Source organism: Neopelma chrysocephalum, unplaced genomic scaffold (genome assembly GCF_003984885.1).
Source record: "Neopelma chrysocephalum unplaced genomic scaffold, ASM398488v2 Primary Assembly neopelma1_94, whole genome shotgun sequence".
NCBI classification, from domain to species: domain Eukaryota; kingdom Metazoa; phylum Chordata; class Aves; order Passeriformes; family Pipridae; genus Neopelma; species Neopelma chrysocephalum.
In genome coordinates this window covers 3,164,337-3,187,958 of record NW_020897756.1, presented here as the reverse complement: position 1 = coordinate 3,187,958, position 23,622 = coordinate 3,164,337, and the positions used below count along the sequence as shown (strand labels likewise).

At 43.8% G+C, this 23,622-nt stretch overlaps 1 protein-coding gene across 13 annotated transcripts in view; it reads left to right on the top strand.

Annotated features, from left to right (window-relative positions):
- Positions 1–23,622, top strand: part of PTPRT (protein tyrosine phosphatase, receptor type T) — a 443,814-nt gene that overhangs the window by 339,778 nt on the left and 80,414 nt on the right. For all 13 annotated transcript variants that reach the window (XM_027693979.1, XM_027693977.1, XM_027693980.1 and 10 more), the window contains exons 12-13: positions 11,505–11,778; positions 20,474–20,510. In XM_027693979.1, coding sequence (XP_027549780.1) covers positions 11,505–11,778; positions 20,474–20,510 — 311 coding nt within the window. The remainder of the gene's footprint in view (positions 1–11,504; positions 11,779–20,473; positions 20,511–23,622) is intronic.

Sequence of the window (23,622 nt, the reverse complement as noted above, 5' to 3'; positions counted from 1 at the left end):
TCATAGCTCCCAGAGCCAATACACCCCTTCCTTGCTGTCACTGAATGGGAGGATAATAACAAAAAATTGTAAAAGGTTCCAAAAATGAGAAACTTGGAATTTTGTGAGGTGTAGTGCCAAGCCTGTGAGAGCCCTTGGATGAGACCCTTGAGTGGGACAGGCTGAGCCTGGCCACAGCTGCTGGGGGTTGGAGCAGCCCCCAGGAAGCACCTTGGCTCTTCTGGTGGAGCACCAAGGGTGATTGACCTCATTGAAGCAGCTCCTTAAGGGACTTAAAATGAGATGGGATGAGTCTGAGCACAAGTCCCTGGCAAATGGCCACCCCTCAGGAGCAGGGCACAGGCTTTACCCAGCCAGCAGTCCCTCCACCAGGAGTGAGGATGATGAGTTCAGAGGACAAGTGGGCTCCTCTCTGCTGCATGTGGTGGTGTTTACACTCCCAGGTGCCCTTTGGTGTGCCTATAATAACACAAAAAGTCAATAGAAAGTAAGATGACTAAGCTCTGCTTTGTTGTTGCAGACTAAGGCATTTCAGGATTTAATTATACTACAGGTATATAAATTCCGGAAACATGTTAATGCTCCCGTGATTAAAATTATAGAGGGGCTAATTGAAAAAGCATAAACTGAATTGAAGAATTCCTAATTATAGTTTGCTTTGAGGTGTTAATTTCCTCCATAATGAATGCATAATTTCTTGGAACTAGAAAAGGGGGTTGCTGCACCAGGGCGTGGGCTGCAGATGGAATGAAGGGATTATCATAAATGCAGCCAGACAATCCTCAGGAATGAACCTCTGCAGCCATGATGTTATTCTACCTTCTCTGTAACTTCAGTTTTCCTTGCACAGCGCTTTTCCAAAGCAAGAGGCAGACCTGGGAATGGTGAAGGATTTACTTCCTGGGCAAAAGGAAGGAGAAATACTGTTGTAATTAAAAGGAGTCGTGGTGCAAAAGAGAGATGAGAGGAGAGAGGCAGAACGTGGAGTATTGCACAGAAGAGGAGGCAGTGCTGACTTCCCTTTTCACCCACCTTGACAGATCCCTAAGGAACTGCAGGAGCTGATGCTGATGCAGGTTGAGGGGTTTTCTCTGCCAAAGTATATATCCTATGTGTAATTTTTTCTCTTGTGTAAAAAAATCTGCTTAGTTTTGAAGGGACTTGGTGAACTACAGGATCATCAGATACAATCTCCCAATGTTTAAATCTGACCCATTCCTTCTCTGGAGGGGGTAGGAGGTGTGATGGGATGATGACAGACCAGCTGTGAATTGCTGCAGAGAATCCTTGTCCTTGGGACTTTCCCATTCCCCTTTCTCCATCCTCAGTTTCCCTTGGTGTTTGTAGTGAAGGTGCCATTTCCGAGCTCTCTCTGGTGTCAGAAGCATGATCACTTTGCACTTTCTGAAAGGCAAAAAGTGTCCAGAAAAGGTGGAAAGAAGCTGGTGGATGCACTCCTGCAGCTTCAGGTGCTTCAGGTCTGTGTTACCCTTCCCCAGGAGGGCTCATCATCACTGCACATCCATGACAGCACTGTGAGGAGTTGCCTGACTGTATGGCCCATGTCTGGTAATGAAGTTTATCTGAAGGTTGGAAGCAGAGCAGGTTCCCTCTTTCTTGTGTTTTTCTTAGCTTTTTAATTTAAAAAAAAATCAGACAGACATGACACCAACAAAAAGATTTTTGAAGTGTTCTCTCTTAAGAAAGACATCACATTGTTCTGTGTGGGTTTTCCCTGCACAGTCTTGTAGCTGTGGTTGTGGAAAAGGCAGAGGAAGCTTTGAATTCCCAACTAGATTATCTCTGCATCCAAATGGACCTAATTTCATGGAAGCCATTGGAAATACCCAAATTAATTCAGACTGAGAGTATATGCAAATGCACCCATCCTCCTGTCCAAGCCACGGCTTTTATGAAGGACGTGGCAGAAGGTGCTGGACAGTCCCAGAAAGGGTCTGTCCTCCTCGTTCTGCAGGTTGTTTGAGAACCACTTTGGCTCTTCTTGTCCTTGAAACTTCCTCCTGGTGTTAAACCAGCACTCGCTGAGGATGAGACAAGGCCTCAGTCAGCGATGCCTGTTTAATGTGAAGCGACACCGACAAAAAAGAGGTTGGGTTGGTTTTTTTCTTGTAGATTAAACAGATGGCAGGTGGCTCAGGAGGGAAAAAACACCTCCAAAGCCACTAACATTAGCTGCTGTTGCAGGGAAAGCTGTATCTGTCTGCACTCATTATCTTTAATCTGCCAGCACGAGATAGCATTGAACTGGAGAGACAGAGACTGGGCCAGTTCCACTGGGGAGCAGCTATTATGTCTAATCTGGGTTGCAAGCCAGGTCAGGCTTATGGAGATGGTTGAGATAATGGAACACAGAGCTTTCAAATGCCCTCTGATTCTTTGTATTTTTTTTTGTCTGATTTTTATTTCTCAGAAGATTAAGTAGAGAATTTAAAGCATTTAAGAGAATGATGCACGTCTGATACGAGTAAACAGATGCAGCAGCAGTTTTGTGGTGGTGTGGGATGGAGAGGAGGTAATTTTGTGAGTATGGACAGCATCTTTTATTAGGCCAAATGATACAGCTGGGAAAAATGGCCATTTAAGTACACAAATCCTTCTTTATGTTCAGTGACTACTGACTGAACACAGTTGTCTTTTTGACAACTACTTAGGTTTTGTGTGTGTTACCACATTTCTGTTGGCTGTGGACAGGTGCTGTGGTGATGGTCTAGATGGTCTGTGGGAATATTTACATTTTTAGTTATCTTTCCATAGCTTGTCCTTCCTTGGAAAGACGTGGCCTCTTCACTCAGAGAAGAGTCATGGTGGGTGGAACATTCTGAGGTTGGAAGCACTGGTTTTAGTAGATGTATTTCTGTGTAGGTACACGTGTGCACACACACAGGTGTTTGGATGCACACATATAGAATCACAGAATGCTTTGGGTTGGAAGAGACCGTAAAGGTCATCTCATTCCAACCCCCTTCCATGGGCAGGGACACCTTCCACTAGCCCAGGTTGCTCAGAGCTCCATTATTTAAACTATAATTATACCTCCTTACTGGCACAGCGTTGTTACTGGTTCATGGGAGTTTGACAATCTTGCATCTCTTGTGTGGTGCAATTTTATGCCAGAGACAGTCTCCAGAGCTCTTCTTTCCCAGCACTGTCTGCTCCTCCCTCATCCCTGCAGGGGATCTCAAGTGATGCCCAGGAGTAACATTTTTCTTATTTTTCCCTTTTTGAAAGACTTTGCAGGAGTCACATGTGCTCAGACTGGATACTCCAGACTCCACTAGACAGGACATATTGGCTGGTGGGTGGATGTAGGAACAGTGGACAAGAAAGTGGAGATTTGTTTGCATATAACTGATATTGTGATACCAGGCAAGTCACTCATTGCACATTCTGCATGCCAGTGTTTATATATCTGGAATAGTGGGATAATGATGTATTGGACCTCAGGGGTCTGTCAGGATAAAAGTCTACCCACCCAGGGTCTGAGGCCATGGGACATTACATTTGACACTACATTGTCACTTCTTTTACCAAAACAAAAAATCATCCAACCACTACCACCAAAAAAAAACCCCAAAACAAAACCAAACCCCCAAACAATCCACAAACAAACAAAAAAGACCCCACTACCTTCTAACACAGTTCTCAATTTTTAGCCAGTGGTGGGAATTGTATGGGATGCTGCATTAAGACTGCAAAGAAATTTCAGACAAAGTATTCTGACCAAAGACAGCGTTTGATATAGTGACACTGGCAGGATGCTTTGCTGCAAATACAAATATTTTGTTTGGTTTTGCTGTTTTTTTTTTAAGGTTGACAGTGCACAGCACCTTCAGTAGATGCCACTGCCTGTCCCACAGGGAGCTCATCACAGTCACTGCTCCTGGCTGGGGAGGACACGGGACCATCTCCCTCTTCCCTACGGGGAGCACAGAGTCATTAAACTTCCCTACTTTTTCCAGGGTCCGTTTCAATCACTACAGAAATTTAACAAAGCTCGAAATTTCAGTGACACAAGAATGCCCTGTGAGAACTCTGACTCCAAACAGTGCTGCCCAAGTGTGAAATCGCCACCTTTTGTTTCTTGGATTTACTTGGAAGTAAATCTGGAGTATTGAGCTGAACGTGAGAGTGGAAGAAAATGTGAAGAGACTCTTCTTGATTATTAAATGGATTTCATTATTATTGGCTCTATCTCAGCAGCTTTTTTTCATAGCAATGGCAGTAATTACCATCTCTTCTTTCTATGCCATTTTTCACAAATTTGGCTGAGTATTTTTTTGGTATTCTTCAACTTCAGTGAATGCAGTGTAAGAGTTGTTTAATTTAAATGAATGTTATAAGAACACGCAAAAATAACTTCAAAATGAAGGCTCTGGTGTGAATAACTTTGCAATATGAGAGACTATTTCCTCAAGTAGCATCACTATTAGAGGCTTTATTTTTGTGAATGCTTTGCAGATGTGAGCAAGCTGATTGATAACACTGCAGCCCAGTATTCATAATGGACAAGTTTTTGAGTCTTTGAAGTAGCCAAGCATATTCTAGAAGATGACATCATAGAACAATCTCCTTTTTTGCCTCTTCTCAGCATAAAACTGTTCATTGAAAGCAAACCTTCACTTCAGCATGTTGTATTCTGCATGAAGCTGTTCCAGAGTGAAATGAAAATAGGAGCAATCTTTAATTGCTTTTGATGGGTTTGGAATCAGTTCTTAAATAGACAGAGAACAACAGTGCACTGGGTCCTGTCTGTACATCCTGGGTGGCTGTGAAATGCAGCTCATTATGTTTTGTAGATTAGTTTTCAGAGCTTCTGGTCAAAGGTGCTCTTGGAGGTTCTAAGGGTGACATTTTTGAACATGTGAAGTCAGTAACTCAGTTCTCAGGAATATACTGGCACCTGTTTGAACCCAGAAAACTTTATGAACTTGGAAACTGCCTGTGGAGTCGTTTCTTGGATGCCTGAATGTTTGATTATGGGATTACAGGAGGTGTCTGGCCAGGAAATACTGACCCTTATAGCCAAAGGAAAGCAGTGCTGCAGTTATGCTCAGAGCACTGAGTCTCAGCATCAGGCTTTATGGCAGTTATCCTTTTAGTTCTTGTAAATTCTAATAGAATTTAAATTATGTAAAGCTTTCTTAGACTTTAGTGGGTTTTGGTTGAATTTTTTCCAAAATCCTCTGTATGCAGGTTCATAGGAGGGCTGGAGGCACATTGTGAGAAGAATCTTTCTTACAATTTAATTTACAATTTTTTAGGGTAAGCTATATAGAGTACTTTCCTTCAAATTTCCCATTATTTTATTTCTTATTTTCTGTGTGGTAGAATTCAGGCTTTTATTTTGATATCTCTAAGGAAGAGAAAATAAAGATGCTACTCTCCTGTCTCAGTTTGCATCACTGAAACCAGCTTGGCTATAAAACAAGCATATGCACATTCAATAGCTAATGTGAATTCTAAATGTGGGTGTCAGGCAATCCATCAAACCTTCTCCCATTGCAGTATCCTGGGAGAAAGCTCCATACTGTTGGAATAAATGTGAGGAACCTTCGTGGATATAGACAAACATTGGCTCAAACAAATTTAACAGGATCATAAGTTAAAAGGAAAACCAAATGAAAAAAAAACATGGTATTAAGGATCTGTAGCCTGGATCCTGTGGCTTAGCTGTTAAATTAAAAAAAGTGGCTTTTAAAAAAATAACCAGGGTGGGTGGTATCAGGGCTGTCGTGGTGCAGCCTCACCTCGGTGTCTGGGGCTTCTGTGTGACCCTTGTGAGGGTTTGAAACACTGTGCTGACAATGCACAGAGCATTCCTCTTAAAAATATTTGTGTTGTCAATAAGGGGAAAGAAGCTGAATTGGTTGCTGGGCCCTCTCCTTGTTGTACCTTTGCCCCTGTTCATATGCACCCGATGCCTTTTCCTCATCTCTGTGCAACAGTGACACTTTTGGGTTGATCAGGCAGGATTTGGGGTCGATTCATGATTTTGGATAGCCTTTTTGGACATGCTGGTTCTGTTACCTCCAAAGAAGAGGTGCAAGAGTGGGAATTCAGTGCCTTGCTCCACGTCAGCTGCTCCATCCCACACGCCTTCAGTCTGAGATGGCACAGCTATGGAGGGGTGCAAGTCTTTCTACCCTTACTTCATTTGCTCCTTTTTGTCCTTCATTCTCTGAATTAAAATAGCTATTAACAAGAAGAAGACTACCCTTTGTTACTGTGTTATTTCCTGTAGCCTGTCAACCAGTAATTCTGACAGTGATGTGTTCACTTGAACTCGAAGTTCCAGTTCTCTGTAGGATGAACAACAGAACCTGCTCACAGTGGTCTGCTGAAAAATACACTGCAAGATCAAGCTATACTGATTGCCACTGCTCTGTGTTCCCTGGGAGAAAATATTATTGGAAATAATAAATGGCTGATAATAAATTTATGTGTTAAATGAAAATACATTAAATCTTTATATGATATGGAAGTTTAGTAACAGGATTGGTCCAGAGGGAGTACTAAGCTGCTGAAACATTGTTTCTTTTAATCTTTAATAATTCAGATGAATGGATCACTGTGAGGTTACAAAGAAATCATGTTCCTTTTCATACCCCCCCCATTATTGGGGGTGTAGTGAAGGTTTCACCTTGTTGATAACTACCATGGCAGGACACCAAAGTGCACCAGCCAGATGGTGGATGCTTTATGGAGAGCTCTGACTCAGCTTTCCCTCCCCACATTCATGCACATCCTAATCCAGAACTTGAGGCTGGATTAAATAGTTGTCTGGATTTGTGGACAAGTGCTGCCTCAGTTTATCCTCAAAAGGAAACCAAGAGCAGGGGCAGGAGAAGCCCGAGGCAAACAGAGAGATCTCCATCACAGAAACGGGCTGTGACTTGGAATGGTGATTTTCCACACTGAATAGAGAACTCATAATTTAAAAGATTACCTTGCAGATGGTGATAAGGGCACCTTTTCTTCCTCTGCAGACAGCACTTGTGCTGTGGCCCGTTATGGTGGGTGCTTTTATCAGTGATTTACGACAGAGCTGTCAAAAACTTTAAAAAGCTTCTATTAAATTGATGTGGATTTATCTATCTAAGACCTTTGAAATTTATAGAGGAGCCGACTTTTGGCCTTCTTTTCTAATCAGAGTGTGCAGCTGCACATGGGGCAGTCAGCTCCCCAGCCTGCTAGGAAGGCAGGCATTTGATTTGTGGCCCAGATTTGAGAATCCCTGGGGAGCTGTCTGGAGAACAGAGCTTGTGGATGTTTGGAAACCAGTCCCCTTGTGTTATTTATGGGGTAGCCTGGAACTGGGAGCACGAGCCCCCTGCTTCTACTGCCCTGCAGCACTTACACGTGTGGATTTGATTGCAGTGTTTCCAAATGTGGCCAAATATTTAAAACTGAAATGTAGTAAAAACTGTACCATCTTTCATTTCATTGGCACTGAAGTTGCTATCTACTGTGGGAGTTTTAATGCTCTGCTTTTGTTGTCTCTTAATATCATTTCTATGTATGAAAGTGAAACTTTTTGGAATCCAGCTGGGTATTTGCAGCTGATGTATTGATTCCTGCCAGGAAAGCCATGTTAGCTGAAATGGGCTGGAAGCAGCAGCTTTGAAGCTTGAGATGGGGAGAGCCCCGGGAGATCCATGTTACTGCCTACCAGGTAGCCAGAATAAAAGCCATTAAAATAGTTTGGACATTTCCTCCCTATTTCCATTGCCCACTTGATTTTTTATCCTTCCCTCTAGCACCACTTTTTGGATAACTACTCCTCCCTTCCCTTGGCTGTCACCACATTGCTGTGGTACAAGATTGTCAGTTGTAGCAAGTTGCAAATGGTTGGCCCTGCTCAGCCCTGACCCAGAGATGTGATTGCAGCTGAGATGCTCTTTCAGGGCAAAAGGGCAGATCCTACTCACTGAGTTTACTTAGTGCCCAACCACAATCTTAGGAGTTGTGATGTATCACAGCAAGTTCCTTCTTCTGAGCAAAGTTGAATTAGTTTTACTCTCTTGAGGATTGTTGCAGTAATGCAGATGGTTTGGCTAAATTTTAGGGTGGGTAATTGGACATTTGCTGCTCAGAATTCCCACAGCAATTCCATTTGGATGTAGGATTGGTGGGTTTTTTCTCTGGTGAAAAGGCAAACAGTTACAAGAGCAGCTCAGTGCAGGAGTGGAAGCATTTGCTGTGCTTTGCAGCACTTCACTGGTTGAAGCAAGAAGTTGGTGTCTGAAAATGCCCTAAAGGCAGGCAGGGAAATTCTGCTCCTAGGTAGAAACCAAACATGAGACAAAGAGCATAACCTGCAAAACAGAGCCAGAAAAAGGAACCTGGGTCTGTGCCAGTCTGTGTGCCAGCTGGGGGGAACTGGGAATGCTGCCCTTCTGGAGCATCTAGACAGGTCAAAATACTGGCATGAGAATATCAGAAAGTGAGACCAGAGCAATCATTTGCTGAAGGAACAAGTGCTCAGGCTGATAATCTGCAGTCCAAAGTAATCTTTGAACTCAGGCAGACTCTTGGCCGCTTGGCCACTTCCTTTGAGAGTGGACTCTTGACAAGTACCAGACTCAGCAAAGAGTGAGGCTGAAGGGTGATGGTCCCCAAGCCAGGCAGGTGAAGCACACAGAGATAAATGTGCTGTGTCAGTCAGTGTGAGCTGGGGCATCAAAGAGAAAAATGACATAAAAGCAGTCAGTTACCCATCCTGAGTGTCACCAGAGCAGGTTTTTCAACCAGAGGGAGCAATGACAGCACTGCTCAGATACTGCTTCCAGAGAAAAGGAGGCAGTATTTGAGCAGGAGATGAATGAGGTTTTAGCTTCAACACACACGGGACAACTGTTACATCTCAGCTGAATGCTCCTGAATGTTACTGTTGTGCTTCCAGAGGCACCTTGATTCATTTCAAAAGAATAAACATTAAAAGTAAAATTTCAGGTCACTGCAAGAGCAAGTTATCCCTGTGAAAGGAAGAAGTGTGTTAATGGCTAAGTGGGAAAGAGAAAATGTGAAAGAATAGAGGCAAAAGAGTATCTGTGACTAGGTTCAGTTTGAAAAGTATCCGTGAGTAGGCTCTGTGTCAAAACTCTTGCTCATGATAAAAAAAGTGCCTGTACTGGTGGAGCATTTACTGGAATTGTCAAGGGGGAAACTGAGAATATCTTCAGTGCTGTAAGTGCCCTAATGATTAGGGAAGGAGTTCATGTCCCTGGGAGCTTCCCCTTCTCCAAAGGCATGGCTTGCAAGTGAGATAACCAAGAGAATGAATGTGACCCTTAGGGAACCCAAGGGAACTCTTGCCCTCCAAAAGGAGGTTAATATATGTTTATACATATATATTTATGTATATGCCTAAAGGAAACATTTTCTAGAACCAGAAAATACAAGTGTTTAGGATTGGATAAAAAAGAAACCAAGTGGTTTTAGGTTAGAAGGCCTGTGGCAAGTGCCCATAAAAATGTCAGCTACAATTTTGCCTGTTGCTGAGAAACAAAATTACAAACTTTCCCAGTAGTGTAGATTATTACTGCCAGAGAGAAGGGTCACAATAAGAACATACACTGTTAGTAAACAGTGTCCAAACCAACAAGCCAAGAGTTGCTATTGGTAAAGCTGAGGAGAGGGTTTGTGTTAAACAGGCTTGTGCTTACAACTCCCACTACACCCTCAGTGATAATACTTAAAGTGTTGCTTGGAAAACTGCTTATTTATTTTAAAATAAATATCAGAGAAGGTCTAAAATACTTTATTAAAGGCTCTGATGAACTGTAGGATGTGGAAAGTTTTCCAGAACGCTGGCAGGACATCATTAAGCCTGCAGTCCATGCAGCTGCTGCTCCTGCTACCTTAGTAAATGCCAAGAGCAGCCGTGTAAGGGCAGTTCAGTACTGAGTCATTCATAAATTGGTTGTACTTGTGCAGATTAGTTGGTTTTGTGTCTAGCAGTGGGAGCCAAATGGTTTCCAAGTGCTTCCCTGAGCGCCTGGCTGGCGGCAGAGCGTGTGCCAGATCCCTGCAGACACCAGGAGCTGGTGAGTCAAAAGCAAAGCTGGGGGTTGTTCCACTCCCGCTCCTTGGAGGTGCCAGAACTTTGCTTCCCACAGGAGCACTGATGAGCTATTGCTATACTAGAAATTTTCCAGGCCAGTCTTCCTGCAACAACGAGCCTGAGAATGATCCACTGCGAGGCCGTTCCCAATCTTTTAATCGATCTCCCCTGTCTGAGTGAACAAAGGCCCAGCCTGACACAGACAGGTGAGGGCAGCACATCTGAATAGCCTGACACAAAGTAAAATGACTGCAGCCCTATCTCTCTTTGTCAAATGGGTGAGTGGTGTTAAACAGGCAGTAAACCTGCCTGGCCTGTGGCAGCATTGAACTCCAGGGCTTTGTGAGCTGCCTGAGGAGGAAAAAAAAATAAAAAGAAATAAAAGCAGATGCATTTGAATGCCTTGCAGGCTCTTTGAGCCTGAAATAGTAAGCTAGAAATAACAAGATTGCTATTATATATCATAATGGCCAAAAGCCTAGCAGGAATCGAAAAGGATTAACATTTCAGAGAGTTGGAAAGAATATGAAGAGTTGTTGGTTTTTCTTAAAACAAAAGTGGATTGAGAGAGCTATAAAGCCACTTCCTCAGTGTATAAACCAGCCTTCTGGGGGGGAAGGGTAGGAGGAGACTTGCCATTGGCAAGGGAACTCTATATCCCAGGATATCCCAAAAATAAATCATAGAATGGTTTGGGTTGGAAGGGACCTTAAAGACCATCTCATTTCAACCCCCTGCCATAGGCAGGGACACCTTCCACTAGCCCAGGTTGCTCCAAGCCCCATCCAACCTGGCCTGGAACAATTCCAGGGATCCAGGGGCAGCCACAGCTTCTCTGGGCAACCTGTGCCAGGGCCTCTCCACCCAGATGTGGGAGAGGGCCCATATGTGGACATGGAGATATGAGGGAGAGCCAAAAAAGGTGATGTTCTTAGAAGATGTGAGAGTGTTTTTGATCTAAACTGGTTCTCACACCCTGAAACTGTTTCCAAAGGGATCTGACACCACAAACGCTCTCCTCTACTTCACTCACCCAGGCAAACAGTTCATGGTTCAGCTTGGTGGCTGAAGGAGAAAGTGTCTGCTTTCCAACACTCAGCACACTAAAAACTCATTCTAGACTGGATATTTTATAAGTTACTCCTTTTCCTAAAGAGTGACATGACTGAAAACTACTCTGACTTTCACCAGGGCATATCTTGATTAACTCTACTGAACCAACAAAGCACCTGAGCAGCACTTTGCCCACACAGTGACTTTCAGTGGGCACTGTTGCTGGAGTGCCAAGAGCTGTGTTTGCTGAGATGCCTTAGCTGTGTGTTTCTTACCTGGCTTTACTTTTTTTCCTTTCATTGTTGGAAATATTCTCAATATTTAAGGCTCTTGGGGCTCTAATCTCACCTTCCTCTCTCCCCTCCAGTGTTTATCAACTTGTTGTCAAGGAGGAGAAGCTGCAGAAGGCGCGGAGAGCTGCAGACATCATTGAGTGCTTCTCTGTCCCAGTGAGCTACAAGAATGCCTCCAGCCTGGACTCCCCACACTACTTTGCAGCTGAGCTGAAGCCCATCAACCTTCCTGTCACACAGCCCTTCACCGTGGGCGACAACAAGACCTACAATGGCTACTGGAACGCTCCACTTTCTCCCCTGAAAAGCTACAGCATATACTTCCAGGCACTCAGCAAGGCCAATGGAGTAAGTGCAGAGAAAACTGAGCTGGGTTTGTACATGTGACCACCTCTGTCTGTCCTGCTCGTCATTCTCCTTCCTTCTCGATTGGATGCCAATTTAACTTTTCCTTCTTACTACCTTCTTACAGAAATCTGATGAAAATCAAGCAGGCCATTACTTGTCCTTCACTCAATACCCTCTCTGATGCTTAGATCCAGTGAGAAATCTGCTGAGGAGCCTGACGCTGTAAATTGCCACGTGATTTACTAAATGAGTTGCTTAGAGTTTGGATCCTGTTTTTATCTTTCCATAAGCACAAATGTCAGAGTAGGGGCCATTGTGCTTTTAAAAGACATAACTGCAATATTTTGATAGTCCCCAGTTCACAGTGCTTGTGATTTTGGAGGAGATGTTATGAATTTGTTACCTTTTAGCTTGCACCTATGATATGAATCATAATGCAACTTGTGGTTGGGAGTTTCAGCTCCATTGACTCGTAGTGCAGTGGGGACCATGTGTGTGTCTGTCTGACTCCTTCTGAATACCCTGGGCTATATTTCTGCATATATTTACCCTGTGGTACTTGGTTTAAAATGGAGACTGCCCAGGAAATGTCTGTCCTATTCTCAGACTCAAATGACATGCACATAATGCCACAACAGATCACATTTCCACCACAGGAAGAGGAGAGGCTTCTTTTTGCTCTTCCAGTCAAGGATAGGAACCCTCTAACCTTCTAACCCTCCTGTTTCAGGTTAGTTCAGCTACCAGTGTACAGGCCAGATGCAGGCTAAGCAGTCATCCACCTTCCTCCCCTTTGAACCCCGAATTGTTTTTCATCATCACATAACACAATACAATTTGCCCCTCTGGCCTCATGAAAAGTCTTGGAGCATTATCATGGCATCATGAATTTGGGTGGCAGAGTGTGTTATTAGCATGTTTTCCAATGCTTTCAGGAGCCTTACTTTAGCACAGATAAATTCTCTAAGACTCCACCTCTGAAAGAGCAACATTAGAAAAATAGTCAAAGGTGAATAGGGCAGGCTTTGGTCTCCACTTGGGGCAGTGTCTGTGATGCCCAAAACACAGAGGACTGTGCATGGTTAACAGCTGGCAGTGCCAGGGGGTGTTCACAGCACATCTTAGTGCTTCTCTACCTTCGTTTATCACCATTCTCCTGCACAGCTTCAGCTGTATGCCTGACAAGTACAAAATCTCTTCAGCACTGTGCTGATTTTCACCTTGGTTTCCTTTGTAGTCAATACAAGTTTCCTTCCAGCACTCCTCAATTAATTAAATTTTGGATTTGCCTTTCCAAAGGAAATGGTGAAATATGTGTATGTGTCTGTTCCTGGTTAGTTCCCCCATGTGTGATAGTTAATTGCCAGTGAATGGATCCCCAGGGAAGAAGAAACTTTTATTTGCTTAAGTACAATGTAATATTCCATAAATGATTGTATGAATGGAAACGTAGGCTTCCCTTGGCATTCTGGATTAAGGCAGCACTAATGGGGGGGTTCCTGCTTTTCCTGCATCTCTGTAGCTGGCAGGTTGCAGCCCACCCTACATATCAGGTGCTAAAGACTCCAAAAAGGATGATAATAGGAACAGGACTGTAAAGGGCTTTTTAAGCATAAGTTAATCAAAAGAGTCTTTATGCAACAACACACAGATTGTGACAGGATAAGAGGTATCCTGCCAAACACAGTAAATTCCTATTTCAGAAAGGCAATTTCCTCTGTATTAATAATTTATATTTCTACAATATGTGCTTATATATCCTCAAAGTGTAGTGCTATGGCTAAAACCATAGGGGTATTTGCAAGGCTGGAATGTGGATCTTCAGAGGAGCAGCTGTGATCCTTTTTGTTTCTTGGTAAAATTGTGAAACCCCACATTTCAGACATGAGGGTCAATTTGCATCCAGACTTATGCAGCTGTAAATAGTAAGTTTTGTTTCATTCCCAGAATTTTTTACCTGTGTCCCTGGTGTTTAAGAGTTCTGGGTTTTCACTTACGTCTATAACCTGAGCAGGTTATAAGACCAATGGTCTTCAAAAAGCCTGCTGAGAATTATGGCTGCAATGTGGCATTTCCATCCCTGGAAGTGTTCAAGGAAAGGTTGGATGGGGCTTGGAGCAACCTGGTCTCATGGAAGGCGTCCCTGTCTATGGCAGGGAGTTGGAACAAGATGGGCTTTAAGGTCCTTTCCAACCCAAACCGTTCTATGATTTTCGATAATGCACATCTGCAAAAAATCTGAAACAATAACAATTCAGCACAATTAAAAGAGAGCCTTATGTTCCCTTACACATGAAAAACTTAGCAGAACGTTGCCACTCATTTTTAATTAGGATATTCCATAGTTTCATTAATCACTGACAGTTGTGGAACGATGAAATTTCTTTCCACCCCTGGAACCTGCAATGAGAAGCCTTTGGAATTGTAGGACTCTGGGGAGAGCTTAATTTGAAGAAACAGTATGTATTTGGTCAAAAAGCTTGATTGGGAGAGGGTTAGGAGCGTTACAGGAGTTCTGCATTGTTCCAGCTCCTCTGTACTTCGAGGGCTGTGCTCATTTGGTGTTCCCGTCTGCTCTGCAGCCATTAGCTGGGATTGTTACACTGAAAGGAACATAATTAACAGCTGGATGCAAAACAAGTGTGGCAAATTGCTGCAGAAGCAGATCACGAGCTTTTCTGCCTTCTCTTACGCAATGTTTTGCTTGTTTTGAGAGTTTTGAGAGTTTGGACGAGATCACTGTCGCTGGTGGGGAGTTGGGTGCAGTTTGGTCAATGTGGTGCTGCCTCCAGACAGGGGGACTGAGCAGAACACGTGTGAGACAGAATGGTTGTCAGCTTTGTTACACAAACCACTTCCAAATTGCGTGAACTTCCCTCCTAGGGGCTGTTGAAAGCCAGATGCTGAGCTGAAATGTGTCAGAGTTAGAAGTAAAAGCAGGGGAAAAAGAAAAAAGGGCCGTAGAAACTCCAGGCTGTGAAGCTGTGGGGGTGAGAAGCACCGTTAGTCACTGCTCAGTTGTTAGGAGTGAGCACAAGGGGTGGACACAAGGCTGGGCTCTGCTCTGGCAGGATCCCCACACACCCTGTGCCATCCAGGTAGTTCTCTGATGTTTGCTGGTTGTCCTGGTGCCACAGACGGCTTCCTGACAGAGCACGAAGGTTTCCTCCTCTGAAAAGCCTCCCTGAGCTCAGCCCCTTCAAAACACCAGTCCTGCCAGTGTTTATCCCTCTGAAAGGTGAGGCCAGGTTGGCAACATTGTGTTACTCCTTATCCTTTCTTATCCTTATACTGGCTTAATAATCCAAGTGAGATGTTGCAGGTTTTATTGTCCCCAGGTTCTTTATCTGGGTCACTGCAGGTGACAGTCTCTGGCTACTGATCCAGCAACACGCTCAGATGGGGGGAATTTTTGGCTGCTGTGTGAAGCCTGCCTGAATTTTTGAGTGGCTCAGAAACCAGAGCTTCCTAAAAATCCTTCCTGGAGTCGCATTTCAGCTCACTGAGTTAAAATGAAATCTGTGACAGCCCAGTTGCAATCAATAACTCTTGGCCATTTCTCCTCTGACTGGGAGATGAGCAGGAGCCTGTGGGACACAGCTGGGATGATGTGGGAGGTGCTGCCAGCTGCTGCTCCAGCCTGGTGGTCCAACAGGTGACTGGTGTTTCAGCCCAGAACTGTGAAAAGCAGCACTGCAGGAATCAATGAGAATATTATTTTTTGAGGGAATGATAGACTCCACAGAGATTCTGATTGATTTTTTGCCTCTCTAATGACTTGTACTACATGCACAGCCGGGCAGCTCATTATTATCAGGGGACTTCAGGCTGGATTTCTGGATGCTGACAGGTCTACTCACAGTACACAACATTCTTCTTCTGGGACATTTTGGAGGTGTGGATAGAGCTGCCAGCAGAGAGGTGGCATTTATCCCTGTAGCCAGGGAAAAAACAGGGAGGTACTTCAGTTCAGCACAAGCCCTGCTCTGAAAAATGAAATGGCACCAAGGCTGCCTGCATTGCTTCTGTGAGCTATTAACCAGCTCTGGGGAGCTCTGTGTTCAGTAGATTTTGGGTGCACAGTTTGTCCACTTACCTTTACTCCTTTTTAATCTCGTGTTGGAGCTGCTGGGGCAGAAATAAAGCAGCTGTGGAAACACTTTAGTCCCTGTAAGCCCCTGTTTCCACATCTGGTTGACCAGAGTATGTGGACCTGAGTGTTTTCTGGATGTAAATAAAATCCTCCAACCTTACCTCACATTTGAGAAGTTGAGAGGAGTGGGATATCCAAGATTAACTATAGATCATTGAAATAACTTCCTATTGGAAATAATAAAAGCCCTAAGCACTTTGTTAAACCTCCCTTCTCCAAATGACAGAGATAATAAAAATAGCTGATAATTGAAAAGGCAGTACTAGATTTTGCTTTGACTCTGGGAGGAACTTGCAGTTTCCTAGAGCTGGCAATAGAAATCACAGGGGAGTTCATTGACCCTGCACAGACTTATGCACATGATTTATTTCAAGGCAGCAAACCACTGGATTCAATGGGATAAAAAAGAAACACACAATCTAGAGCTCCCTGATTTGCTGAGGACCTCAAAACCGATTCTTCAGGATGTCCATTGGACAAAACCATGGTTTCTATCCTGTGGGAATCGTGTTGCCAACAAGGATGGTCCGTGTATGGCTCTGGGATGTAGGGAACTACAGCTGAAACTGTGGCCACGTGGGAGAGTGGTAATTACTTGTCTGGTCCGTGCACCAGCAGCACTTTAAATTGCCTGTGCCCAGTTAGAGCTGCCTGATGAAACTGTGCCTGTTGCAGGGCAGCCCCAATGGTGCTTCTGGGGACAGCAGGTCCCACTGGTGCTGGCAGGTGGCTCTTCACTGTTTAACTACTGTAAAGTCATAATAATAGTAAAGGAAAGGAAAAAAGGTGGGTGTGAAAACAGATGGATGAAAAGGCTTTGCTGCTTTTATTGTTGTTGGTAGTCTGTAAACAGCAAGCTGTCAGTTTAAAAGAGAAGGGGGAAAAAAATTCCTGTGCCCTTTTAGGTTGTGAAGATGCAGCTGTCACATAAACATATGTCCTGCTGCCCTCAGAGCCCTTTCCTGCAGAAAATTGTTCCCATCCAAACACTGAAGAGACAGAGGCAGAACTCTTCTTGTTACCATCCCTTTCCCGTCAGTGAAATGTGCATTTAGGAACCTCAGTAAGTGGTGGACAGCAGCAGCTCCTTTGCTTCTAAAAAGGAAGAAACAAGCTATATTAAAAGAAGGTTTAAAAAAGCCCCGAAAATCCAGGGGGATGCTAAAACAGGCTCATGGTGTGCAGCTTCAAGGCTGTGTTAGCAGAGAGGGCTTGCCCAGCTCCCCAGCACAGCCTGGGCTCTCTTCAGAGGGTTCCCAGGTCATGCTGATGGCAGGTCCAGGTCTTCCCTGCAGGAACAGGCTCAAAAACACGGACTCCAAAACACAGACCTCATATTGTGTGGACTTAAAAATATAGCCAGGGTTCAGCCTTGAGCGAGGGTAAACCATAACCATCTTTTATTCATATGGGAGGAAGTTCCAGAAAACAAACAGACACAAATATGTTCCAGTAAACAAGTGGATGGGCTTATTACACACTAAAGCTTTCTGGATATGGAGCATGTTGGAAAATGAAGGTTGGATCAAGAGCTGTAGGATGTATTCATGAAGTGTTTTCCTGTTCCAGGCTCTCAGTTAAAATATGCCTGCATTGTTCTATTGCTGTTTGGATATAAAATCTCTGCCTTAACCTGGCAGAGATATAGAGCCAAAGTAGTAGTGCTAGTGGCATCTTAATTTAAATTATTCCTGTGACTTCAGCCATAATATGAAATGGATAAACTGAATATGCAGGATCTCAGGTCATCTCTAATATTGTTGTAGACTTATAAGGCCTTGTAAAACTTCTGTGATATCATAGAATGGGAATTAAGTATCACAACATTTGAAAGAATGTTCAGAAACAACACAGAGACTGAAATTTGGGGGAAATTGGTTTTGTTTTTCTAAAACTTCTATTATTATCCCTTTATTTAATTATTTTTCTGGTCATTGCTTTAAGCAGTCTGGATGGATTATTGAGAATTACCTGCATTGTTTATTTCTGGTTTGCTAGTGGCTAAAGAGAAGCATCTTACTTTACTGTGTACAGGAAAGCACCTTATCTGAAGCAAAAGTAATATTTTTCAGAAAACAAACATGATTGTGGGACGGTGGTTTTAATGGGTTTTTTTGGGGGAAAAAAAGTGTATTTATTTATTCTGTTTCCTGGTAGAAAAGTTCATGCAAACTTACAATTCTCAGCCCCAAGCAAAGAATAATAGAGTAAATTTAAAGAAATTTTATTTTTGTGAGACACCAAAGAGATGAGCAGTGGGGTGATCCATGAAAGGGTTAATGGTAATCAATGGAATAATCAGCCCTAGTCAGGAATGTGGACTAAGTTCAAGTCTTTAACCTGAGTGCCTGATGTCTGTGTGGGTTCTTTTATATTTTCCTTCCCAGAAGATGCAATTTGAAATGAAGCCCTGAAATCCAGATGTCTGGTTCCTCCAGCGAGTGCTTGCCCTTGCTTTTGGCAGTGCCAGGTCATGGTCTCCTGATAGCTGTGCTTGCCTGTGCTGAATGCAGCCAGGGGTGGATGTAGCTGCAGAGAGCCCAGCCTGCATCCTGTCATCCCAAATCACCCCCGGGAGGTGTCCTGCAGGAACACACACATTCCCAAACGACATCAGTTCCAGCACCACTAACGAGACCTTGGTTTTTTTTTTTCTCCACTCATCTTAGCATTGACTAACTTCTCTACTTTTCTGTTCCGCTTTGAAACCAGCAGAAAGCAACAAATACACAAGAAAATTTTCCTCAACAAAATGTCAGCAAGTGGCCACCTACTTGTAGGCTGCAAAAATGCTTTCTGGATATTTTGTATTTTACTTTTCATCACTGATTTTCCAGGTCACCTTGTTGTAGATCAGAAGCTACCTCAGGACCTCTGTGTCTTACAGTTCCCAGCACTATGTGTGGAGAGTGTGCTCTGAAAACAAAGCTGTGCTTTTCCTGCTTCACAGATCACCACTTGCAATAAAGACTTTGAATTTCCAGAATAAATGGCCATTCAAACTGATTGCACAGGAGGCAGAGAGGAATGGGGAGCTCTGTGTAAAGCTCTGGTGACTTTGCAGTGCCAATGGTTGTGTAGGGAAGTTGATTTTTGAGGGAGAGAGGGCTCAGTGCACCAGAGATGTCTCTGGTTTACTGGGATAACAGTGATTGAGTCCCACTTGGACCCAGCTGTATGGCTGGGAAAGGATGTCCTTAGTGGACAAGGATTGTCCTTGGGGATCCAGGAATTCCTGAAAAGAGTTTGAGGGTGAGATCAAGGGGAGACTTTGTTCTTCTGGATATCTTGTTGTTTCTAGACTACACACAGCTTATATCCAGATAGTGTAGCTGGCTGGTATCTTGAGGCATCATAGAAAGGGATCAGAGGGAATTGCTCTTGTGATTCCCACTGTTTCCCAGCATGGATCCTGCAATCCCCTTCCTCTGTGCAATGTGTGAGGAGAAAGGCACGATGAGGCTGTGTGTGTGTCTGCTCTGGCCAGGGTCAATCTGTCACAGATGGAACAGATTTTCTCCAAGAACCAATTCAGACTTTCCCAGGGTGTGTGCAGTTGTTTGAGGCTGGAAGGAGGTGCTCAGCAGTGCGTTGCTGGGCTGTTGTTTCCAGAGCACACACAGCATCCATATGAATGCAGCTTTGTTACCCACAGTAATTTATGCAGCCTTCATTACACCTGAGACTTGTACAAGAGCGTGTACAGGCAGAAAAAGCTCCAAAACCCCCGCAACTGCCAGGCCTTTAACCAAAGCAACACATTCCCATTTGGATGCAAACTGTGTGTTGGACAACAGCAACCCCTGCCAAGAAGGGCTGTGGAATGAGGAGCTGGGGATCCCAGGAAGGATGTGTTTGCAGTGGAGGTGACCTGTTTGAGCTGGTAGTGAAGCCAAATACAACATCGCTGTTCCCGTCCAAGCTCCTGTTCCTGCAGCCCTGCAGAGTCCAAGGTGGACTGAACACAAAGGGCTGGGTTTTATCCCAGCTCTGCAAGGAAGAGCTGCAGTGGGGAGGGTTGTCAGAGCAGCTCCTTTGGCAGAGGCAGCTGTACAGCAGTGCTGGGCTTCACATCCACAGAGCCGGGATATTCAAATGACTGCCTCGGTGTCTGTTTGCCATGTGTTTAAATAAATACCCGATTTGCGAAATTTGCAGTAATGGTGCATGAAAATTAGATGTACAGTTGCATGTACTTTTGACCCAGAGCTTGTCAGTCTATTACAGAGCAGGTCATTTAACTGGTAGATTCTATTAGCTAATCAGGCAGTTACGTGGGACCCATCACTCACACCCTGAGCGTGGAGAAACGTGTTGTCACTCTCAGCTTCTCAACATTTGGAGAACCAGCTGTAGGCAAGTCCAATAGTGTGGAGTGTTTTCTGCAATCAAAACTTGGTGGTTTTTTTCAAAGATGAAGCATAAGAAAAAAAATGCATTTTTTTAGTACCTTTTTAAAGGAATGTGTGTTTATTGTAGATGGGCAAATTACACACCTTGATGTTTTCCTATATGTGTTTTTTTTCTGCTTTTATTTTTCAGGAAACAAAAATCAACTGTGTCCGTCTGGCAACAAAAGGTATGTTGGGTCTCTCTTTCCTGCAAAGCACAATGCCAGTAATGTTAAAACTGCAGTGGTGGCACAACTTGATTACAGTTACTATCCAAAGAACCAGCCTCTTTATTTCTTCTTTTATTTTTTTTCTTTTAAGGAAGATTACAAAGGCAGAACAACAATTTCCAGAACCACTCCACTGTATTTGTGACCTCTGTTACTTTTTTAACCCACACTGTCTTTTTCTGTGGTTCCTCCTTTCCCTTGTTCTGTCGGCAGCTTTTCTGTCCTCAGGACTGTTCTTGCTGTTGGCAGAACATCACTGGAAAAGTGACATTAAGTTCCTATTAAATTCATTCTCTCTGCAACTGTACAAAGCAGATAAGAGGAGATCTCCCATAAGCCTCACCTTGAACACACCAGGGCACAATTCTTACATCACACCATTTTCATGGTATAATTCAACAGACTGGTAGAGTGCATGGCTTATTTTTATTGTGGTTGGCTCAGAATACCCCAAACTGCCCCAGACAGACCAAACTGAGCAAACCCAAGACAAATAGCCCCAGGCTGGTTCACAGGGTGTAGCTCTTGAGGGAGAAACGATGACAATGTCTGAGTTCCTTCTCGGAGTTCACAGTTGCTTTTAACAACTCTTGTGAAGATTTCAGAATCACCACAGGGGCTACTTTGCCAGAAAATATGTCAGAAACCAATTTACTTGTAACACAGAGGAATAGCTGTAAAAAGATCTCCCCCAACACATGTTGTAGTCTCAGAATGAGCTGTAAGGAAATGCTGGAGTAATTGCCATGGGCTCTGCTACAAGTGACTCTCCAGTTCCAAAATATAGGGTTGCCAGCTTGTGCTCTTGCTGCCTTGCTGGAATGTCAAACACCTGCATTGCTGCCTGTGGAGGCTTTTGACAGTTTACCAAAATTGGCAGGAACCCAGAAATCCTTTGAGGCACCATCCCATTTTTTCCATTCCTTTCACTCCTTGTGGCAGAGGTTGATGACTCCAAGGTGCTTTCTGCTGATCCCTTCTGCACCTGCACTTGCAGATGAGTTGGGAGGGCTCAAAGAAGCCCCATCTATCATTTTGTTGGATAGCAGAAGAGGGCTTTTTCCATCTTCCTATGGAGACATGCCAGGCTGTCCCAGGAAGCCGTGCCCTGGGATGGCAGGTGCAGCTGTTTTCCCTGCTGAGACCCGGCACACAAACTGGTGGGACTGTAAGAAGTTGTGTCACCACTGAAACACAAGGAGGATGAGCCATTTCTCCCCTTTCTCCTTCTCATCTGTGGCTCTGGTGCTCCCCATATCCTCTTGTTCCTTTCCTTTTTAAAAGTTCCCTGTAAAATCTTTATTTAATTCATTCTCTGGGTTACAAACATTCTATGTGTCTCAGTCTATGTGTCTCCTTCCTCTCAGTTTTTCCAGCTGGTAGTGATGTGACCATTTCAAATACCTGATTTTGGCTTTCTGGTGGTAGAAAGGGCAAGAGCAGGACTGAATAAGACAAGAATGGGTGAAATGTGGCTCCACAAGGTTTTGCAAAAGCATGACTAGAAGCCTCTTCATGAGATCAGAGATACTGGCTTAATTAATTTTTGGAAACCTGTAGTTCTTCCTATTTCAGTCATTTATTTTTCTGGAGCTGGTGGAAGAATGGTGTCATGCTGTCAGGAAAGATATTTGCTCTGTGACTATTCAAAGGGAAATGAAAACTTACACAGCTTGGAAAATCCCATTCTGGGTTCTCGGTTTGCACTGTCTGATTTGGGTACCTCAGAAAGTGTCACAAAGGTGTTTGACCTTCCATTGACTTCTGCAAACTGATTTAATTTTCATTAACCTTTTAGGTCACCAGGAAGAGTCAATAAGCCACCCACCCTCCTTCTGTTGTTTCTGAATACTGTGTCTTTTTTTTAAAATGATCTCTTGCTAATATTCATTTAATAAGAGATACAAAAGAGATGGGTAGAGCCTGAGGATGTCTAGACCCACTGCTTTTTGGTGATATTATTCTTGAGGATTTTTCTATGTTGACATGAATGGAAAAGGACAAGAAATGATGGTAGTTCTAGTGTTTATTGTCACTGTCTCAATTCATATCACTTTTGATTTATGGGCAGATATCTTATTCCTGTACGTGGAGTGCAGAAATCTCTGTGGAAATTCCTTTGCTTTTCCTCTTGTCCTTGCTCTGAATTGCAATGCTGTGATTCTCAGGGCCTGACCATTAGCATGGACACTGGAATATCCAGCTGGGGCTGATTTTATGCAGTTTGAGCTCCTCCGGAGTGCAGTGCTGGTTGCTGCTCACAACTGAAGCAGCGTCACGAGTGAATTTGTGGTGTTGGTAACACAACAGTCCCTGCCATTGCTGGCACCTGGGCAGTGTCAGCTGCTGAGCAATAGCTGAACAGTGTGGTTCAGAGCTTTCCCATAGTTTCAGATTTCCCTGTGTCATGAGGCTGAATTCCCACCACACATTAACTCCATATGAACAGAAGGACTCAGGCACTGCCCATCCTGGCCCCTGAAAGAGGGGGGTGGTATCTGCCCTCTCTCTGCTGTGTGGCAATGCACAGAGACACCCTCAACACGGTAATTACCTTGTGTTCTGATCAAAGGCTGATATCTGGGATGTTCTAGATGCCCTACTGTGTCTGTGCTGTCTTCTGGCTGCTCATTATATTGATTATCCTTAATGGCATTGCCCTGTATTCACCTGTATTTGCATTGCTGTCTTGCTGAGGATACAATGAGCAAACCTGTACCCTGCCTTGAACAAAACCAATAGAGCTGCTAGTGAGGATACCACTGTGGTGTCTCTGTAGGAATCTGGGAAAAAAACCCACCCTTTTTTGGAGTCAGGATTAATCATGGCATTGACAGCTCTTAAAAGCTCCGCTTTGAGTTGGTACCAGAGAAAAAAGCATATTTTGTTTTGATGCAAGAAAATAAATACATCCTGCTGGTGCCAGACTAAATGTTCATTTGGGATTTAGGCCTAATTTTTCCATTCCTAGACTCTTGACACTGCAGTAGCTCCATTAACACTAGTGAAATGAGTCCTGATTTACACCAGTGACAGGAAGATTAGGATCCAGACGTGTTTAAGCGAGGCA